Source organism: Canis lupus, chromosome X (genome assembly GCF_048164855.1).
Source record: "Canis lupus baileyi chromosome X, mCanLup2.hap1, whole genome shotgun sequence".
NCBI classification, from domain to species: domain Eukaryota; kingdom Metazoa; phylum Chordata; class Mammalia; order Carnivora; family Canidae; genus Canis; species Canis lupus.
Window position 1 is genome coordinate 118,640,826 of NC_132876.1, and position 19,784 is coordinate 118,660,609.

Here is a 19,784-nt window from a genome sequence, read left to right on the forward strand (position 1 = left end):
ATGGAGCCTGCTTCTCCCTCTGCCTGTATCTCTGCCTCTCTCTCTCTCTCTCTCTGTGACTATCATAAATAAATAAAAATTAAAAAAAAAAAAAAAGAAAGAAAAGTTCCCTTGCCTCCTGACCCCCTGACAGCTCCTTTCACAGTGCATGGGAAGCTATTACCAATTGGAAGCCAATCTAAAGAAAACAGGGAAAGTGTAATAATTATTAGAGACTTTTTGCCCCTCCCAGGCATGAAGTTATCCTTCTATATTTCCTTCTGAGGTTTGTAAAAAGCAGAGTAATGCTGCAGATACACACACCCTCCTTAGACTCTGTCCTGACCCCAACCCCTCACCTCCCTCCCACCTAGAATAAACCCCTGCCCTGATAGACGAGAGCAGGGCCATGTTTTTGTCTGAAGTTTTGGTTTTAAAGCTTTTATAAGGAAGATGATTTCCAGCAAAATATATGAGGGAATACACAGTCAACCTCCAGGTATCCATGCCTTAGAATCAACCACTTTGTATTCCTGGTACATCTTGTTTTTGAACCTCCCCCTCTAATTCTCAAGAGTATTCTGAAGGAATGTAAGGGATGACTTCAGATGTACAAATCTATGCTCTCTTCAAAACTTACCACATCAGAAGCCAGGCCTGGGCAGAGGTAGGGGCTAATGAGGACATGCATGCCTGCATGTCTGTATTGGAGCAAAAGCAGAAGTAATGTGGAAGTCAAGCCAGTGCTGAGAATCTCTACCTTATGGGACCCTTCCCTCCCAAATTCCTTATCTCCCATTTTCCTAACCCCTTGATCGCAATATTAAAACCCCCTAAAGCTTTTTAATCCTTGGCTTGGCATGTCCCTCCAGAACTAGATTATTGTCATCCAAAAAAAATCTCAGTGAGATTAAGTACCCCTTGGTATCAGCCTTGGAGGGACCAATCCTTGATCCTTAATCCTTCACCCAGAAAGGCTTCTCAGCCCCTGGGCCCAGGGGATTCAGCCCCTGGGCTGTAGTCTGCCCAACCCTGGGCTAGAAGGCAAGGCAGATATTAAGTCTTTAAAAATTCAAGCTCTAACTAACTAACTAACTAACTAACTAACTAACTAACTAAAAATTCAAGCTCATTTTGAAAAGTACTAAGAGGAATGTTTGAGGAGAATGCCAACGGGGTGACGAGGGGAGACTTTACACAGAGGAAGGCCTGCTGAGTTCTTTTAAAGCTATGATTTTTTTTTTAAGATTTTATTTATTTATTCATAGACACAGAGAGAGGCAGAGACACAGATAGAGGGAGAAGCAGGCTCCATGCAGGGAGCCCGATGTGGGACTCGATCCCAGGTCTCCAGGATCACACCCTGGGCTGAAGGCGGCACCAAACCGCTGTGCCACTGGGGCCGCCCTAAAGCTATGATTTTATAACTTTTATGGCTGTTTTTTAGCTACTCGTGGGAGCAATAGTCTCTTGTGACCAGCCTCATGTGAACCACAAACTGTCACTTGAAATTGTTAGATGCAGCTAGAAGGAAAAATCGGATCAGATAAATATTTTATTATGGCAGACATTTCATTCATCTAAATGATAGTTTCAGGAACATCTAGGCTAAGTAAGCTTTTATTAGGTATGATCTATCATTGATAAAAACTTAAAAGCTAGAAGCATTAGGGCATGGGTTAACAAGTGACAAATGAATTTGGGTTTTCCTTCAATCATGCCCTCTACACCTACCTGCTTTTCTTCTGAGCCACTTAAGCTTTTAAAACCAAGTGTTTGAATTCCCAGAACTCTAGCTACAGATCTGGGAGGTCTTTACATCACAACACATTTTCACCTCTCGTCTTTCCCACACCCCACAATTTTATCAAGGTATTGTTTACACACCATAAAACTCAAGCGATTGGAGGTTTGGGTAAAAGGGTTGTATCTTCACCACCACAATCAAGTTAATTGCACAATTGCACTGCCCCAGAAAGTTCCCTCTTGCTCTAGGGCAGTCATTGTAACCCTGCTTGAAACCCCTGTAATTTACTCCTACTCCGTGCTCTTATCTGCAAGGAGAACCAACTTTAAGCAGATGTAGAAGATTAAAATTTAATAGAACACAGGGAAACACATTTCAACAAATTTGAGGGTGAATCTGTTCACAACTTTTGCAAGTTAAATTTTCTGAAAGCAGAACCATCTTGCCATAACTTTTCCAGATTGTTAAATGAAGTATTCCGCGTGATGGATCACCTGTGATGGGCATTTCCCATCTTCTCTCCTCCACTTACTGCATTTTACAAACATGTACACATTTTTGTTCCAATTAGCATGAAAAGTAGATATGTTTGATCCTCTCCTCCGGAAACTTCTAGCCTCTCGTCCCACCACCACCAAATTAAGGGCAGACTGCACACTTGGTGTTCCAGGCTCCCTGCCTCATCCTTCCCGAGCCACCTGCCACTCCACAGGGACCTCTGTTCCTGCAACAGGCATTTTAGCCAGAGGCCGTTCCCTGCCATCCATGCCTGGTGGTTTCCCTATCTCCACTTGGATCCACTCTTCAGGATGTGCCCCACAGACACCATTCCTGTTTTCTTTAAGATCCACATGAACTGCAACCTTTTCCACGAAGTGTTTCCTGGACCTGTTGACAAAGATAAGCCTTTCTTCTGCTGAACCTCTGTACGGATGTAATCTCCACCTGCTTATTCACAAATTGTTCTCAATTCACTTGTGTTACTTTCATTTGGTATCGCTCCTCCTGGGTACACTCATAGCACCCATTTCTGTCCCTGGGCCTCACACAGTCCCTGGCACAAAGCAAGGCTTCAGCAAAGACTCAGTGGGGTAAGGGGAAGAAACAGAGGAGGCAGGAAGGCAGGCAGGGAGGGAGAGGAAGGCAAGGCTGGCGGGCTGATTTTCTTGGGCTTTCTGACTACCCTGCAGCACAGCATTTACATTCATTTCTGTGTCCTTCCAAATTCATGTGTAAGATCGTAACCCCCAATGGGAAGGTGTTAGGTGGTGGGACCTATAGGAGGTAATTAGATAATGAGGATTGATCCCTAAGTGGAGGGACAGTGCCCTTAGAAGAGAGACATAAAAAAAAAATTAAAAAAAGAAGAAGAAGAAGAGAGACACAAGGGATGCCTGAGTGGCTCAGTGGTTGAGCGTCTGCCTTTGGCTGAGGGTGTGATGATTCTGGGGTCCAGGATCGAGTCCCACATCCGGCTCCCTGGATGGATCCTGCTTCTCCCTCTGCCTGTGTCTCTGCCTCCCTCTCTGTCTCTCATGAATAAATAAATAAAATTTTTTAAAAAAGATAAGAAAGACATAAGAGAGCTTGCTGCCCTGCTGTGTGGTCTCCAGTATGTAAGGACGCAGCAAGAACAAGAACACAGCCATCTGCAAACCAGGAAATGGGTCTCACCAGCAACCAAAATAGTTGACTTCGATCCTGGACTTCCAGCCTCTGGAACTGGGAGAAATGTCTGTTGTTTAAACACCTAGGTCTATGGCAATCTGTTATGTATTATTTTCCCCAATAATAGATGAGAAGATCCCTCAAGGGAGATTCTCTCTGAACCTGATTCAACCTTAAAGGCTTGCTGGCACCTAACCACACAAATACAGGTAACTAGAGACATACCTGTCATTGGAAGACCTGTCCACTGAGACTGTGGTTCTGCTGATGTAGTGGAAATTAAAACATAGGGGCGCACCTGCACACGCTCTCACACACACACACACACACACACATACACACAACTATATGCTGGAGCTGGATGGCCTGGGAGATGATCTCATGCTCTCACCTGATCATAAATGAGCTGGACGCTGCCAGCTCTGGTCCGTAGCAGTCTGCTGACTCTCTCCTTCCATTTTCACATACATTGCTATGAATGCCATAGAAACAACTCACAGATTCAATGATGTCTACTTGCCCATGAAAGGCTATGTGAAGTAACTCAATTTTTCAACAAAGCAATGACCATAATTAAAATACTAACTGGTGGGATCCCTGGGTGGCGCAGCGGTTTGGCGCCTGCCTTTGGCCCAGGGCGCGGTCCTGGAGACCCGGGATCGAATCCCACGTCGGGCTCCCGGTGCATGGAGCCTGCTTCTCCCTCTGCCTGTGTCTCTGCCTCTCTCTCTCTCTCACTGTGTGCCTATCATAAATAAATAAAAGTTTAAAAAAATTAAAAAAAAAAATACTAACTGGTGATCGAGCCCTTTACTCTTTTGAATGTTTACATCTATAGTTATATGGCTTCTACTTATTTTATTTTGACATACTTACACTGAGTGATCAAACGTTTTGAGGTGGTGTATCAAAGGAAAACACACAAAAGGAACATGAAAATACACAAAAAACATCCCAATGAAAGAAAACAACGAGGACAAAGGGACAAGCATGGACAAGTGCTCACATGAGCAGACCCTAGAATATAAGGAAGTCTGACAGTTGTGCCTCAGATGGACCCTGGGAGTCCTGTCAACCAGAGCAGTAAGGGTGGCAGGATGCTAGGGGGATACTGGGAAGCCAAGCACTTCTCAATTCTGCGGCAGAGGCAACTGTATCATTAACCTCCATTTGCAGAGAGCAAGCATGACCGACAAAACGTAGCACTTGCAGGACACTGCAGCCCCAAGAGCCTAAGTAATGTGCCTAATAACCTAAGCTCAGGTGTACTGTTCGTTTCTCCCTGCTGCTTTCTCTTTGCCAAACCACATTAAAACATTCTTCTAAAACACCTGGGTTCTGGGTGGCTCAGTAGGTAAAGTGTCTGCATTCGGCTCAGGTCACAGTCTCAGGGTTCTGGGATCCATCCTGCTCAGTGAGGAGTCTGCTTCTCCCTCTCATTCTGTGCTCTCTCTCTCTCTCTCTCTCAAATAAATAAATAAAATGTTTAAAAACCAAAACCAAAACACCTGGGTTCTTCTTGTGAAAATACTGGAGAATATTTCAGGTGCAGGCTACAAATCATAGGAAATTTCACACCCACAGAGCCCCAGGTGGTTATGCTTTCTAGGTACTAATGCAAAGGCCAGCACACAATAGCCAGGAGCCAGCAGAATAGGAATGAACTGTGCAAAGCCACCAGGAAGGGATAATGACATCATTAACACTAGTTAGTACATTAAAAAGGAAGAAACTAAAAAAAAAAAAAAAAAACAAGGAAGAAACTAACTGGAACCAAACATAAAGGTTTCAAAAGTACACATCAAATGCACTTCAGCCATCTATTTGGAACCTAAGTAACAATGATCAAGAAAGAAAGGCCCCATCCCCAACAGGAAAATGAACATAAAATGTGAGCGGTAACAAACAAAAGAAAAGAAAACCAAATGGCTAGATAAGTCACAAAGTTCAACTTTACTTTGCTAGTTACTGAGAAAAAGTAAGTTACAAATGGAGTAAGTTACAAATGGAGTTTCTCTGCAACTATGCCTGGGTGGCTCAGTTGGTGGAGTATCTCTTCATCTTGGCTCAGGTCTTGATCTCAGGGTCATGAGTTCTAGTCCTGTGTTGGACTCCACACCATGCAGCCTACTTGAAAGAAAGAACTTTTTTGCCTGTGTAGTCCCAGAATTATTAATATGGACCAAGTTTTGGGAAAGGCAAGACTGTCCTAGGCTGTTGGGGGGGTGGGTAGGACATAAATAGTACACATTTTATGGACGGCACCCTTGAGCATATTTCCCAAAAGCCTGCCTTGCAATTCCACATCTAGAATTTCATCCTAAGGAAATTAGCGTGCCAGAACATGAATATTTCACTACAAGATGTTTGCTACAGTACTGCTTATAACTATGAAAGACAGGAGATAACACTAAAAGTCCACAGGACCTCTACTGGGTATTTGGATCTTAGAATGCCGCGCATTGCTCACAGAACTTCCTTATTTAGTAAGAATATTTTAATTAGTAAAACAGATTTTAAAATAACATATACACAGCCTAGAAGGCTGTATCCTCAAATTAGTAAAAATCCTGACTCTCAAAAACATATGTCAAGCTTATGAAATAAGGAGCCATCTTGAATGTGGGTAATTATGCAATGAAAGATTAAAATAGTTAGAATACTATATTCTCCCTATAATTTAAAAGAAAATTGTTTGCTTTGGTTGTCTTCTTCCTACTGCATATGATCCAAAATTCTGAAAATCCCACATTTGAGATGGTCTAATTATTATTACTCAGCTGAACCGTATTTGGAAATGGATTATTTACCTAATAGGCTTTAGATATTTTTATTGTACATAAAAATTTACCTTATATAGTTAATTACTCTATAAAACGTCTACTATGTGAGTGCATGTATGCTGTCCATATACACATGTACGTACACATGCGTGCAAATGTGTACATTTGCACAAGTGGGTACATATGCATACATAAATGTTAAACACCTTCCTAGAATTTCTAGTTATTCTACCTTTAATGGCCTCTGAGTATGTTTAAGGGCCCACTGGCTAGAGTTTATAACAGTCATTCAATAACAAACTTTATGTAGGTGACATCTCAGAGCACTTCATTTGTTAGTCACTGACTTTATGGAGTGATAGCACACAATACCTAAGCAGGTGTAGCTGTCAAGGGCACTGCCACCGCTTCAGCAAAGCCTACCGGCAGAAGACAAACTCTGCTGCAGGAGCTCCTTTTATCTCTAAGTGGATCTCAGAGATATTACACACGTGTGTGTGTGTGTGTGTGTGTGTGTGTGTGTATGTCTCCTATATATTTCTATGTCTTCTTACACATGAATGTTGGTGGCACAGGAGTAAGATAATATGACCTATGAGCCTGGAAGGGTGATCTTAAGGGGAATTCGAGTCCCTGGCTTCTTTCTCTGACAATGAAAAACTATTATGTCTAATAGGGACCTTAGAAATCAGTAACTCTGAACTCCTGTTTTAATGGATAGATGGAAGGTCAGAAAGGTTGAGCAACCTGCAAATTATACCCACACAGGTTTGGGACACGTGTCTCCAGTCTCTCCATCTGGTGAGGGGTTCTCTGTACCACACACTCCCTGGGAGCCTATCCTAGGAGTCCCTCTCACTGTACCAGGAGCACACTGGGTATGGGACAGGAAAGTTAGTAAGACACTAGGTTTGGCAACATGTACCACCATCTCACTCAGTCCATACTTACCTGGAGGACTCTCTTAATCACAGAGGTGGGAGGTATGAGTCAGCAAGAACCCACCACATTACAAAGCAGCCATACCGCAGGCAAGGCTTCCCTATGAACTGGCTGTGTGAATCCAGTCACTTCAGCCCCAGTTTGTTTATTATAGAATGAGCATAGCATGCAATATAATAAGGCTCAAGTTACGTGCGTGTGCGAGCGTGCATGTGCGTATGTGTGTGCAAGAGATAAAAATATGTAATGCTTTGTCAACTTTAAGAATAAACACAAGGGGGATCCCTGGGTGGCGCAGCGGTTTGGCGCCTGCCTTTGGCCCAGGGCGCGATCCTGGAGACCCGGGATCGAATCCCACGTCGGGTTCCCGGTGCATGGAGCCTGCTTCTCTCTCTGCCTGTGTCTCTGCCTCTCTCTCTCTCTCTCTGTGACTATCTTAAATAAAAAAAAAAAAAAAAAAAGAATAAACACAAGGAATTCTGAAAAAAAATTTTTTTAAGGCAAAAAACTAAATAACTCTAGCATCTCTCCAGACATCCAGCTATGTCTACAAGCCTCTCAGAAAGGACCTGATTATCTAGAAAAAGCCAGGTAGAAAACACGAGTGTCCACTGATCCAGTGGACACACAACAGCAGCCCTTGTTTCTACTACTTCTCCACTTTAATCTTCTTAAATTTTAATGCACACAAGAGGCAAAGAATTAAAGGCATGAAAAATGAAACAAATGCATTCTAAAAGCCACATGAGATGTTAACTTCCTAATATACCTCTGAAATTCAAAGGTGGACTTTGGGGAAGCAGCCAGTCCATGCAGAATAAGGGGCAGCAAGCATACACTTACCAGGGTCATGTCACTCCAGTTGGGCAAGAGATGCCTAATACAACCTATACTCTTCATACCAACATGTATGGTATTCCTAGTACTCTTCTAAAAGAATTGCTTCTGTGTGTATTCTGTTCATGTATCTAGGAGAATACCCTGCAAATTTTTTAAGGGGTGTGTGTGAGTGTGTGTGTGTGTGTGTGTGTGTGTCTGTGTGAGAGAGACAGAGACAGAGAGAGACAGAGAATGTTCTTTTCATCATGCATGACAAAAAGCAACTGTAGAGATGCACCTCTTTCTACCATCCGTGGAATACTTTTCTGCAACATAGCCATAAAGAATATTTATAGAATACCCTCTCAAGGACTCTGCTTCCCAAGGAAAATATGCCAGTCAGCCAGTAAATCTGTACAAAATTTTCAGACATTTTACATAACACGTTTCATTCATTCATTCTGTAAGTCTCCAATATGTAAGGCTATTTAATGATTTAATTATAAATGCTGCCAGGTAGATTTCCAAAAATCTTTCTTCAAACTCCTTTTTCTCTTCTCAACAGCATGACCGCTAAAACATGCATCTAAAAATAACTCCTTCCTATGTGAGTCAGTAAATGCAGACCCAAACAGTAGATGCATGTGCGTGCATGTGTATGCATACACACACACATATGCAGCAATTTCTCTGAAAATGGCATCCTCCCTCCACACACAAAAGCATCCGGTAGTAAAGCAAAGGCATTTCAATCATCTAGAAATAACGCCCACGGATGTTTCTTTTACAATATAAAAGGTAAAAAAAGATCCACAGCACACATACGGTAAAACCTGTAAAGAAATGGCATGCCTCTCAACTGTCACATCCCACCAGAGAGCAAAAATCTAAGAGCTGGAAAATACTCAGAACCGCACCGATTCCATTTTCTCCTTTTAGATGTTGTCGCTGCAATTAGCAAGCAGGCTATGTGTGAATTCACCCACAGAGCATTTTTTCATGACTAAACATGCACACCTGATTTTGCTTTTTTTCCTCCACTTCCATGTGGCTGACTCACCATTTTCTTTCAGTGTCCACATTCAGCGTCTCAGTCATGAAAATGCTAATTTCTTGCTGGTATGGAAAAATGAAAAGGCGAGACAAGGCACACGGGTCTTCGTGCAATGCTGGCCTCCCGCAGGGCAGGCAGGTCTGCAGCTCTCCCGCGGAGCAGGGCTCCCCGCGCGCCAAGGCTACCGGTCACTCGGCACTATGGCTTGCAGCCCGGACCCGGCGCTGGAAGGCACTGCCTCCTAGTTTCAGTGCGCTTTCAGCCAAGCGCAAAAACCAAAGCTGCAAACTCTGCAGGCACCTATCGGCACACATGCAGCACACGCGTAGTGTGCCCACACGCATACGTGCACGCATGCAGAGCTCGAGCTGGAATCTGCAGCCCACCTGGCAGGAGTTTTCATTTTCAGGCAGCACAATAAACAAGACAAATGTGTGCAGATCTCCCCAGACCTTACTCACCGCGCCGTGAGCTGACAACCTGCTTTTAAAGACAGGAGAACAAAAGAAACACTCGTAACTGCAGACGCTAAGGACGTCAGGCAAGCAGTCCCGTGCGGGCTGAGCTGCCTGAGGACAAATGCGGGGTGTCTGGGGGCGCAGCGCTCACCGCCTCCCGCCGGACCAGCCTCAGAGCCCCGCGCCCAGCAGCTGGCCTGTCGGTGCCTGCTGCCTCGTGATGGGCAAGTTCCCGCAGGCTCCGGCGGCTCTAACCTCGGGACTCAGACTACTCCTCCTGACCTCAGGGCCAACGTTCCCCAGGCTCCTTAAGCTTAGCACCCCGCCCCGCCCCCCCCCGCCCCCCAACCCCGCCAGAAGACTTGCCCGTTTAAAACCCCAAAACGCTTGGCTGTCTTCCTCCTTATAATCTAAAAGGGGGAAATAAAGGAAAGCCTGCTGAACATATTTTTACTCAGCTTTATCTATTTAACTATGCTAATCACATAGTATGTGCGATACACTATTCAACTCCACAAGCACAGTAATATCAGATGGAACAATGAAAGGAAAAAAATCCCGCTGAATAGCCTAATTTATGTCTCTCTGTATTCTATTTGTACTCTTAGGTTTATTACACACTCATTAGGAACGTAATCCAGCAAACAACTAACAAAGTACTTCCGGAAGTTTACTGTGTGCAAAGCATTCAGGGGAGAAGACAAAGTCCCAGCCTGACTGCGACTTACCAGTCCGTCATCTCACAATGATCCGCATTGAAAGCCCCTGCCCTCCACCTCCCTCCCGAAGCAGCCCGAGACCTCAGAGTCACCCCCACACGGAAGGCACCCCCCCAACGCTGTCCCGGACAGCCCCTTCCCAGACTGAGCTCCAAGGCTTCTCCAGTCTCATGCTTACCCTTCAGAATGGGTTTTCTCTTTTCAACCTGCTTCCGTCAGCCCTTTGTGAATTCGTGGCAATTATTTCTGAGTCTTTCCCATTTGGCCAATAACACATGCTACTCTGCAGCATCTCCCAGATTACTGCTATATTTGTAAGAGTGACTTTTCCCTTTTTTCCACACCTTCTTGATCCTGAGCACCAATGCTGATGCATGCGTGTTATAGCCAGTCAGCATTTAAATAGGTCTACAAGGAACGTTGCTATGAGACCTCATCATCTGGGGACACGAGGTTATTAACTTAGGTGGCCTGATGCATGCACACTGAAAAGGAAAATGAGAATTTGAACCTGTGTCTTTAACCCCAAAGCTTACATTCTTTCTACAACTTCTCATCGCCACCTATTATTTTACCGAGTACATGATCCCGTTCCTAAGAGAGGGTGACATCTGCCCCAGACTATATCCTCAACACTCAGTGCAAGGATGCACAGCCATCCACATAATGCATATCTACTAAGAATCTGGTAGCTGATTGGATATTTCACCACACTTACTGCTCAAAAGGTGTGTTCCTAATATTTACAAGCTGAATAATTCAAAATGCATTATTTTAGAGGCACTTGGCTGGGTCAGTTGCTGAAGGATATAACTCCTGATCTTGGGTTCTCAGCTCGAGCCTCATGTTGGGTATAAAGATTACTTAAAAATAAAATCTCAAAGGACACCTGAGTGGCTCATGGTTGAGTGTCTGCTTCCGGCTCAGGGTGTGATCCTGGGATTGAGTCTTGTATCTGGCTCCCCGCAGGGAGCCTGCTTCTCCCTCTGCCTGTGTCTCTCATGAATAAATAAATAATTTTAAAATAATAAATTAAAAAAATCTTTAATAAAATTACTTTTAAATAAACACTTCATTTTAGAATGCTTTTAGGTTTACAGAAAAATTATGACAATAAGAGAGTTCCCATATACCCACTGCCTGGTCTACCCAACAGTTAACATCTTACTTAATATGGTAACGTGTTGTAATTAATGTGCTAATCTTGGGATATGAATATTAACTGAAGTCCATCCTTGATTCAGATTTCTTTTTTACTTAACGTCCTTCTTCTGTGCCAGGACCCTGTTCAGGGTACCACATTACATTCAGTTGTCACGTCTCCTCAGCTTCTCCCAAGCAACGGCTTCCCAGAATTTCCTTGTTCTTGATGCCGTTGACAATTTTAAGGAGTATTGTTCAGGCATTTTGTAGAATGTTTCCCAACTGAAATTTGCCTGATGTTTTGGTCATGATTATGGTTATGGATTTTAGGGAAGATCACAAAGGTAACAAGTGCCATTCTCATCACGTGATAGCAAGGGTCATGCTGTCAATGCAACTCGTCTCTGTGCATCGCCTGGCAGGGGTTAGCGTATGCCAATTTCTCCATCGTGAGCTCCTTCTCTGCCTCCACCTTTTCATCCTGCCTTCTTTGGAAGGAGGTGAGCCATACACAGCCCATATTTAAGGAGCCGGGAGTTCTATTCCACTTGCCTCAGGGCAGAAGATCTACACAGATTACTTGGAATTTTTCTGCTTGGGAAATTTGTCTTTTCTCTCTCCACTTACTTGTTCAATCATTAATGCAAGTCAGTTATGAACTCAGGAATAAACTTTATACACTGGGTTACAGTCTAACACTACTTTATCTTGTTTAAATTATTCTAGCTATAGTCATAGGAAGCTATTTCAGTTGGCTCCTGTGTCCCTCTGACACATTACTGGGCTTTCTGGTTTGGTATTTCCTTACTTTTTTTGGCACTACAAGATATTCCAGGCTCATTTTGTTATATTCCCTGCCCTGGTCACTTTGACTACAGAGGGGTACTGGAAAACAAGATCTGGATGCTGGTTGTACTTGAGGAGTTTTTAAAGAAATGACCTCCATGAATTATTTCCAAAGAGAGAGCACTTTTGTAATATCAAGATTCATAATCTGGGTTCTCATACATCCACGTTTACTAGAGAGAGGCATAATTATCAGGGTGTCTAGGACACTCACGTCTTTTCATAGCTTGTGCTATGTTAACACTAGTAAGCCTTTACATTATAAATACTTGTAATAAGTTGCATACATACCCTGTCTTTGACCCAGAACATTTGTGCTCTTGAAGAATTCCACAAATAAAAAGGGAACAGAACAAGATAAGCAGACTAGCACTTACATTCGAGAACTCTTCCCCCCAGCCTCTCGGGCAGTCCTGGTGAACCCTTAAGCCCTTCTGGAGTCACTTCACCTAATGTAGCATGCCAGTCTTCAGGGTCTGACGGTGCCCTCCCCACCCCATGCCATCACTCCAATGCAGAACACATCACAAAGGAGTCCATGGTTAGCGCATCCTGCACTCTCTTCTACTCCTGCTAAGTGTGTAGCAGCTAAGTGTGTAGCAGCCACAGTGTAAACTCCTGAAGTTCAACCACCACCCACGAGACAAGTAAGATGAAGATGACAAAAGAAATGGATCTCGTTCTTGCAAGAGAATCATAAAGTCTCTCTTTAAAGATTTTATTTATTTATTCATGAGAGATACACAGAGAGAGAGGCAGAGACACAGGCAGAGGGAGAAGCAGGCTCCATGCAAGGAGCCCGATGTGGGACTCGATCCCGGGTCTCCAGGATCACGCCCTGGGCCAAAGGTGGCGCTAAACCACTGAGCCACCTGGGCTGCCCACAAAGTCTCTTTGAAATATCTAGACAGACTGCCATCTATGTCCCATGTTCCCATTCCTGAAAGTACACTCACAGATGGCCATCCCTTGACCAAAGCCAAGGGCTGGCAAACCTTTCAAGTTTTGCTGGAGCACAGCTACACATACTCCTGTATGTACTATTCATGGCTGCTTCTATGCTACAAGAGTTGAGTCATCACAACGTGAACAGTTTCTCCCCTGAAGCCAAGAATATTTCCCGTGTGACCCTTTACAAATTCTGTCGACCTCAGAGCGGCAGCCACATTTCTCAGACTTGAGTAATGCACAGACTCATTTTATTTATTTGACAGAGAGAGAACGAGAGAGAGAGGGAACAAGCAGGCGGAGCGGGAGACAGAGGGAGAGGAAGAAGAAGGCTCCCCGCTGAACAGGGAGCCCGATGTGGGGCTCAACCCTAGGACCCCAGGGTCATGACCTGAACTGAAGACAGATGTGCAACTGGTAGAGCTACCCAGGCACCTGAGATTTATATTAAATCAACTTTTTCCCCTGTGGCATCCTAATGTTGACAGATTTTTAAAAATTAAGATAAAGTCCACACACCATAAAATTTACCCTAAGAAAGTATACAATTCAGTAGTTTTTAGTATATTCATGGAGTTGTGCAACCATCATTACTATCTGATTCCAGAACATTTTCATCACCCCCAAAAGAAAATCCACACCTACTACAGCAGTCATTCCCATTCCCCTCAACGTTTAATTCCTGGCAAATGAATCTACTTTCTGTCTACAGGTTGTGCCTACATATGAAACCATGCAGTTTATGGCTTTATTTTTTACTGTATTGTGAAATATGTCTAAACACAAAACATTGTATTTTCCTTATTTTCATAGCTCTTTGGCTATAAATTACAAAACAAATTTGCAAGTTATAGGAGAGCAAAACTATAAAGCAAATGTTTAATGCAAAGGGTGATGAGGCTTTGCGGAGAATGAGCTGTTTCTCCTGTGGCCCAGCTTTTTCTTTTGGGTTTAGCTACCACAGTTTCCCTGCTGCCACAGAAGGACTCATTTCACTCACTGCTTTTCTTTTGACTGATAGGACACAGAGCTCTGAGGGCCTGGCGCTTTGATGTCTTTTCCCTGATCTAGAGAGAGAGCTTGGTTTGCATGTGAATGTGGACAGATTCTTTCCTCTCAGCCTGGAACACTTACGTTCTTGGGCACTGGCAAAGAGACAACTCTCACACACACAAGGTGTGGTCATGCACATCATCCAGAATATCCTGTTATGAATTTAAGGATTAATATGGAAACAAAGACAGTAAATGACACTCACAATGAGAACATGTATATCCCCAAGAATATGCTCCAAATGGTGTCTGAGAAAACTTGAGGGAGATGTAATTTTCTGGCTACCACATTGTCACTATCCATGCTTGTCCACCCTCCTCCTTCACCTTCTCTTTGTCTGAATTCTGGTGGGGGTGGTAAGGATTACTGTGGGAGGTGAGGATTACTGTATTGGGAGTGGGAGGAAGGAGGGCTGCGAGGGATGGGGGTGGGGTCAGACATAAAGCATGCTCCTGGCTCTGTGTTGTCTTCTACGAGTTCTTGGGGGATATGTGGATTTAACACACACACTCAGAAATATCTGGATGCATTTTAGATTGCCTAAGAGAAATAGGTGACTTGCAGAACTGTCTTTTTTTAATTTCAAATTTATGAGTTAAACTGGTTAGAGACCAGCTTCAAGAATTTGACAACCACTTAACACACTGAGTCTGTGGGAAATGAGTTTTGACAGCCAAGTACTCATCTCACGTCCAAATGATGGCAACTGTTTTTGAGTAAGACATACTCTTACTGCACAGAGTGGATCATTTCAATTTATCTTTCAAGTTAAAAAAAAGTAAACCCAGTTCAGGAGTAACTGCTCAATGGCAAAGTGGTTTTCTTTTGGGGTGACAATATTTCTGGAACTAGATAGTGGTGATGGCTGCGTAACATGAACTAAATGTCACTGAATGGTACACGTTCAAGCAGTATGTTTTAGGTTATGTGGATCTTTCAATTGAATACATCTTTACAACCCCATTAAAAAAAAAGGGCAACTGACGGAGAGTAACCTCAGAGACAAAGACCAGTCACTGTAGCTCTATGGAGAGATGCCTATGAGCCTATGGGTTCCAAGGGGAAGGAGGTAAACAGAGAACCAGATGGCTGTCCAGCTCTCACAGTCATCTTGTAAGGGAGACCTGCATTGGTGGGCCTGACATTCCCCAATGGTCTTTTGCACACGCCATGATTTCAGAGTTCTAATATAAAAATAAATGCTAGCAAAGGAAAAACTTGCTGTAACTAAGCTACCTTACCCTGGCCTCAAACAAAGTGGCTGTCTGCATTTGGTGCCTACTTTCTGAAGTCTCTAATACTGAATGCTACTGGAGGTGGCCTCAGGGGTAGGCGAGTGTAGAAGGAATGCACCTACTGGGTCACCCCCTACGACCTTGCTCCCTAACCTTGCTCATGTCTGTGAAGCAAGTTTCAGTTTACCATTATTTTAGAATGTCCACTTTTTAAAAACTTATTTTAAAGACTTCTCTTTTTTATTTGATAGACAGATAGCGAGAGAGAGCATGAGCAGGCGCAGGGGAGGGGGAAGCAGGCTCCCCGCTGAGCAGGGAGCCTGATGTGGGATTCAATTCCAGGACCTTGAGATCATGACCTGAGCAGAAGGCAGATGCCCAACTGACTGAGCCACCCAGGCACCCCTAGAATGTTGACTTTTGCAAGACACTTAGTCACATTAGAACAGCAGCATGCCCTCTCACAGGCTGTACTTTCTGCAAGGGAGAAACTAAAAGCCAGTGTTCACAGTTCATGGATGAGATATGTATATACTTTTCTATTCTTTTCAGGATTTATTTATGTATTTGAGCAAGAGGAAGAGAGCATGCATAAGTGGGGGGTGGGGTGGGCAGCAGGAGAGCGATAGAGAGAATCTCAAGCAGAGTCCACGCTGAGCTGAGCCCAGGAGGGTCTAGATCTCAGGGCCCTAAGGTCACACCCTAAACTGAAATCAAGAATCCGAAACCAATCGTGCCAGTCAAGCACCCAAAGATGTGCGTTCATTGATTCATTGATTCATTCATTCATTTTTTTTCTTTTTTTCTCTCTTTCAAGATTTTATTTATTCATGAGAGGCATAGAGAGAGAAAGAAACACAGGCAGAAGGAGAAGCAGGCTCCATGCAGGGAGCCCGACATGGGACTCGATCCCGGGACCCCAGGATCATGCCCTGGGCCAAAGGCAGGGGCTCAACTGCTGAGCCACCCAGGGATCTCCGGATGTGCGTACATTTTAAAAAAATATTTTATTTATTTATTGATGAAAGACACACAGAGAGAGGGGCAGAGACAGAGGGAGAGGGAGAAGCAGGCTCCCTGCAGGGAGCCCGATGTGGGACTCGATCCCAAGACCCCGGGATCACGCCCTGGGCCGAAGGCAGATGCTCAACCACTGAGCCACCCAGGCGCCCTGTGCGTACATTTCTAACATGGATTAATCATTTAGGTTCGATGAAGACATGTGACTTCACCCAATACTGTTAGGAAAGCCAACTTAATGTGGATTCTGTAGCGTGTCACGCTAGTTCCCATCAGAAGAAGCTCGAGCTGGAGGCCCGATACTTCACAGCCTGGTTCTTGAGTCAAGATAGAAAGCGCCTGACCTAGGCAATCAACCAGAAGAGCCTACATATGTCACAGGGCAACTACGATGATCTCCAAAGGCGGCAGAGCCGGCTTCGCCAGCACCTTTGACAATATGCAACAGCGTTAATGTGCGGAGCAACGAAGCCTGTGGGACCGTCTGGATGGGTGCTTCCCAGGCCACTTGAGCCCTAAAACACAGGCGACGAGAGAAACACGGCTGGAAAGCCTGAGGGATGGCTCTCGGCGTGTTTAGATGGGTCTCTGGAGAAAGGCAAGCACGTCGATGAGCAACTTTACGTGCAAGCCAAGCAAGGCCAGCCGACAAGGGTGTGAGCTCTGAGGAGAGCGGTCAAGCGACAGGAGAGACCAGAGGGCTACTGCATCCGGAGAGCTGTGCAGGTGGCGCCGTCCGGGGAGGGGACGCCGCCGCGCGGGCAGGTCACCGGGCGAGCAGCCGACTCGCGCGGCCACCTGGGGCGCAGGCGCAGCTCCGACTCGGAGGGTCTCCCGGAAGAGCACCGGAAGTCACGTGACCGCCGCGGTTCCGGCCGCCGTCACTCGGCAGCGCCGCCCGCTCCCCCGCACACGCAGTGCCGCCGGCCCTCCTGCGGCAGCCGCTCCCTCCCCGCCGCCAGCCCCACGCCGCGGCCTCGCCACGCTTCCTTCCAGAAAACGTGCAGTCCGCAAGCCAGACCAGCATGGGAGCCCCCGTGGGGCCGCTCTGTGGTCCGCACGCCGCGGTGGCTGAAGCCACGTGGCTGCAAACGTAGGGGAGGACCGGGAGTGACGACCCCCCGCCTCCAGGATTTGCCCTGCGGCACCCTTTCTGCGCTCCAGGAGGGAGGACAGGAGCGAGTCTGCAAGCGCCCCACGCACAAACACCACCGCCCTGGGACGGAGTCGCGCCCGTGCCGCCTGCGCCCGTCCCCGTGCCGGCTGTGCTCGTGCCCATGCTGGCTGCGCCCGTCCCCGTGCTGGCTGCCGTCCCCGTGCTGGCTGTGCCCGTGCCCGTGCCGGCTGCGCCCGTCCTCGTGCAGGCTGTGCTCGTGCCCATGCTAGCTGCGCCCGTGCCCGTGCCGGCTGTGCTCGTGCCCATGCCGGCTGCGCCCGTGCCCGTGCTGGCTGCCATCCCCGTGCCGGCTGTGCCCGTGCCCGTTGCGCCCGTGCCCGTGCCCGTGCCGGCTGCGCCCGTGCCCGTTGCGCCCGTGCCCGTGCCGGCTGCGCCCGTGCCCGTCCCCGTGCCGGCTGCGCCCATGCTTGTGCCGGCTCTGCCCGTGCTGGCTCCACCCTGGAAGGCATCCAAGCTGGAGTGTCGCCTTGTTATCCCAGCACGGGCTTCAGGCTTCGTAATTACCAGGCAGAGCAGTACAGGATGTAAAGCTGCAATTGCCCCTTAGCTAATTGAGGGCCAGGAAAAGCAAATGTCTTCCCTAAAGCAACAAACGAGGCGCAGACTTTGGCTGAGTTCTCTCTCTTACTTTGATTTGTAAGAAGCTTGTTTGTAAATGAAAAAATCAGTCTTTGCATTAGCCTCTGTGCACCAAGTCACCTCTCAGGGAAAACGTACAGGAAGGTGATCCCCTGGTGGGTTTACCTTGTTTATGAATTTTATTTTATTTTTTTAAAATAATTTTTAAAAAAATTTATGATAATCACAGAGAGACAGAGAGAGAGAGAGAGGCAGAGAGAGAGAGGCAGAGACACAGGCAGAGGGAGAAGCAGGCTCCATGCACCGGGAGCCCGACGTGGGATTTGATCCTGGGTCTCCAGGATTGTGCCCCGGGCCAAAGGCAGGCGCCAAACTGCTGCGCCACCCAGGGATCCCATGAATTATATATATATATTAAAGCACATTTTCCCTAACGAGCTTGATTTCATACGGATTCAATTTTATGGCTGTTGTTGGGAATTCAGAATATAATCTCATTCTCCTCCTCCTTGCTCATCTGTCCCAACAAGATAGCAGCCTGCAGGTCAGTGCCAGCCCACTGGCAGCAGCTCCTAAATGTGGGGGTGGAAATGGCTGGAAGGCAGCTATGAAGAAGGAACGTGCCAGCACCCACAGCCACCATGCTCCACCCCCAGATCTCCTTTTGCCTTTGGTCTCTGGAGCCTCCCTGAACACAGTACTCCTTGAACTCTCAAATTTGAAAGCAATAATTGACCCCAGCACAACTCAGCTTTTATTTTGAGATGTTTATGTCCTGATTCTCAATGTTATGTCAGGATAGAAAGACAAGCCCATTTCACTTACTATTGTGTAAACTAAAATCTTAAAATTTCAGCACACAGAATGTTTCAATATGGATCATTATTTGCCATAACCAAGGACTGAGCCAAGGGCTGTTAGGCCGGTGCCCATCCGATTCATCTACCAATCCACCCTGTTTACCCATCCACCTACCCATCTATTTATCTACCCACCACCCACCCATATCTCCATCCACTGGACAACCGGCCCATCCATTTTCCAGCCACTGGGCTTACACAAGGTCCCCTCCTGAAGCTGAGCATGAATTCCCAATTGCCATTTGCTAGGCAGATGTCCTGAGGTAGGCTTGTAGTATTCTAAGAACAGCCTTTTAATAAGCATCAAAGCCCTGAGGGAGAAATGAGCTTGGCTTATTCAAGGGATAAAAGGTGTCAATGAGTCTCTGAGTCTGGAGCTTGGATGAGAAAGAAGAATGAGAAAGGGTGCCCCCCCAAAAGAGAGGGCCATACAGGGCCTTGCAGGGCAAGGTCAGGAGCTTGCATTTTATGCCGAGTGCAACCAAAAGCCATTGAATGGTTTGGGGATGGGGACTATTATAATTTAATTTATATTCCAAGACCAGCAAGGAAACAGCAGCCATGGTCCAGGTTGGAGATGATGAAAGCTGGAACAAAGAAGGGGAGAACTTGATCCCAGAGTTGAAGCAGAGCTCCTCAGAGAGCAATGTGCTGCATGGGGGAAGCGGGCTTTGGCTTGTGCAGCAAGGTGACCAGGGGTACTGTGGCTCAGATGGGAGCCCCTGCAAGCAGGGTGCTGGAGTGGCAAAGACAG

At 45.9% G+C, this 19,784-nt stretch overlaps 1 protein-coding gene across 5 annotated transcripts in view; it reads right to left on the bottom strand.

Moving 5' to 3' along the window:
* SHROOM2 (shroom family member 2) overlaps positions 1-19,784 on the bottom strand; it is a 142,746-nt gene that overhangs the window by 28,296 nt on the left and 94,666 nt on the right. For 3 of the 5 annotated variants that reach the window (XR_012026081.1, XM_072815343.1, XM_072815342.1), the window contains exon 6: positions 3,981-4,139. The exons of 1 other annotated variant lie outside the window; for it this stretch is intronic. Coding sequence is in view for 2 of the 4 variants with exons in the window: in XM_072815343.1 (XP_072671444.1) it covers positions 3,981-4,139 (159 nt within the window). In the remaining 2 variants the exon portion in view is untranslated. Of the gene's footprint in view, positions 1-3,980; positions 4,140-9,453; positions 9,473-19,784 lie in introns of those variants that run through there. One more of the 5 variants, XM_072815345.1, reaches the window with a different exon arrangement.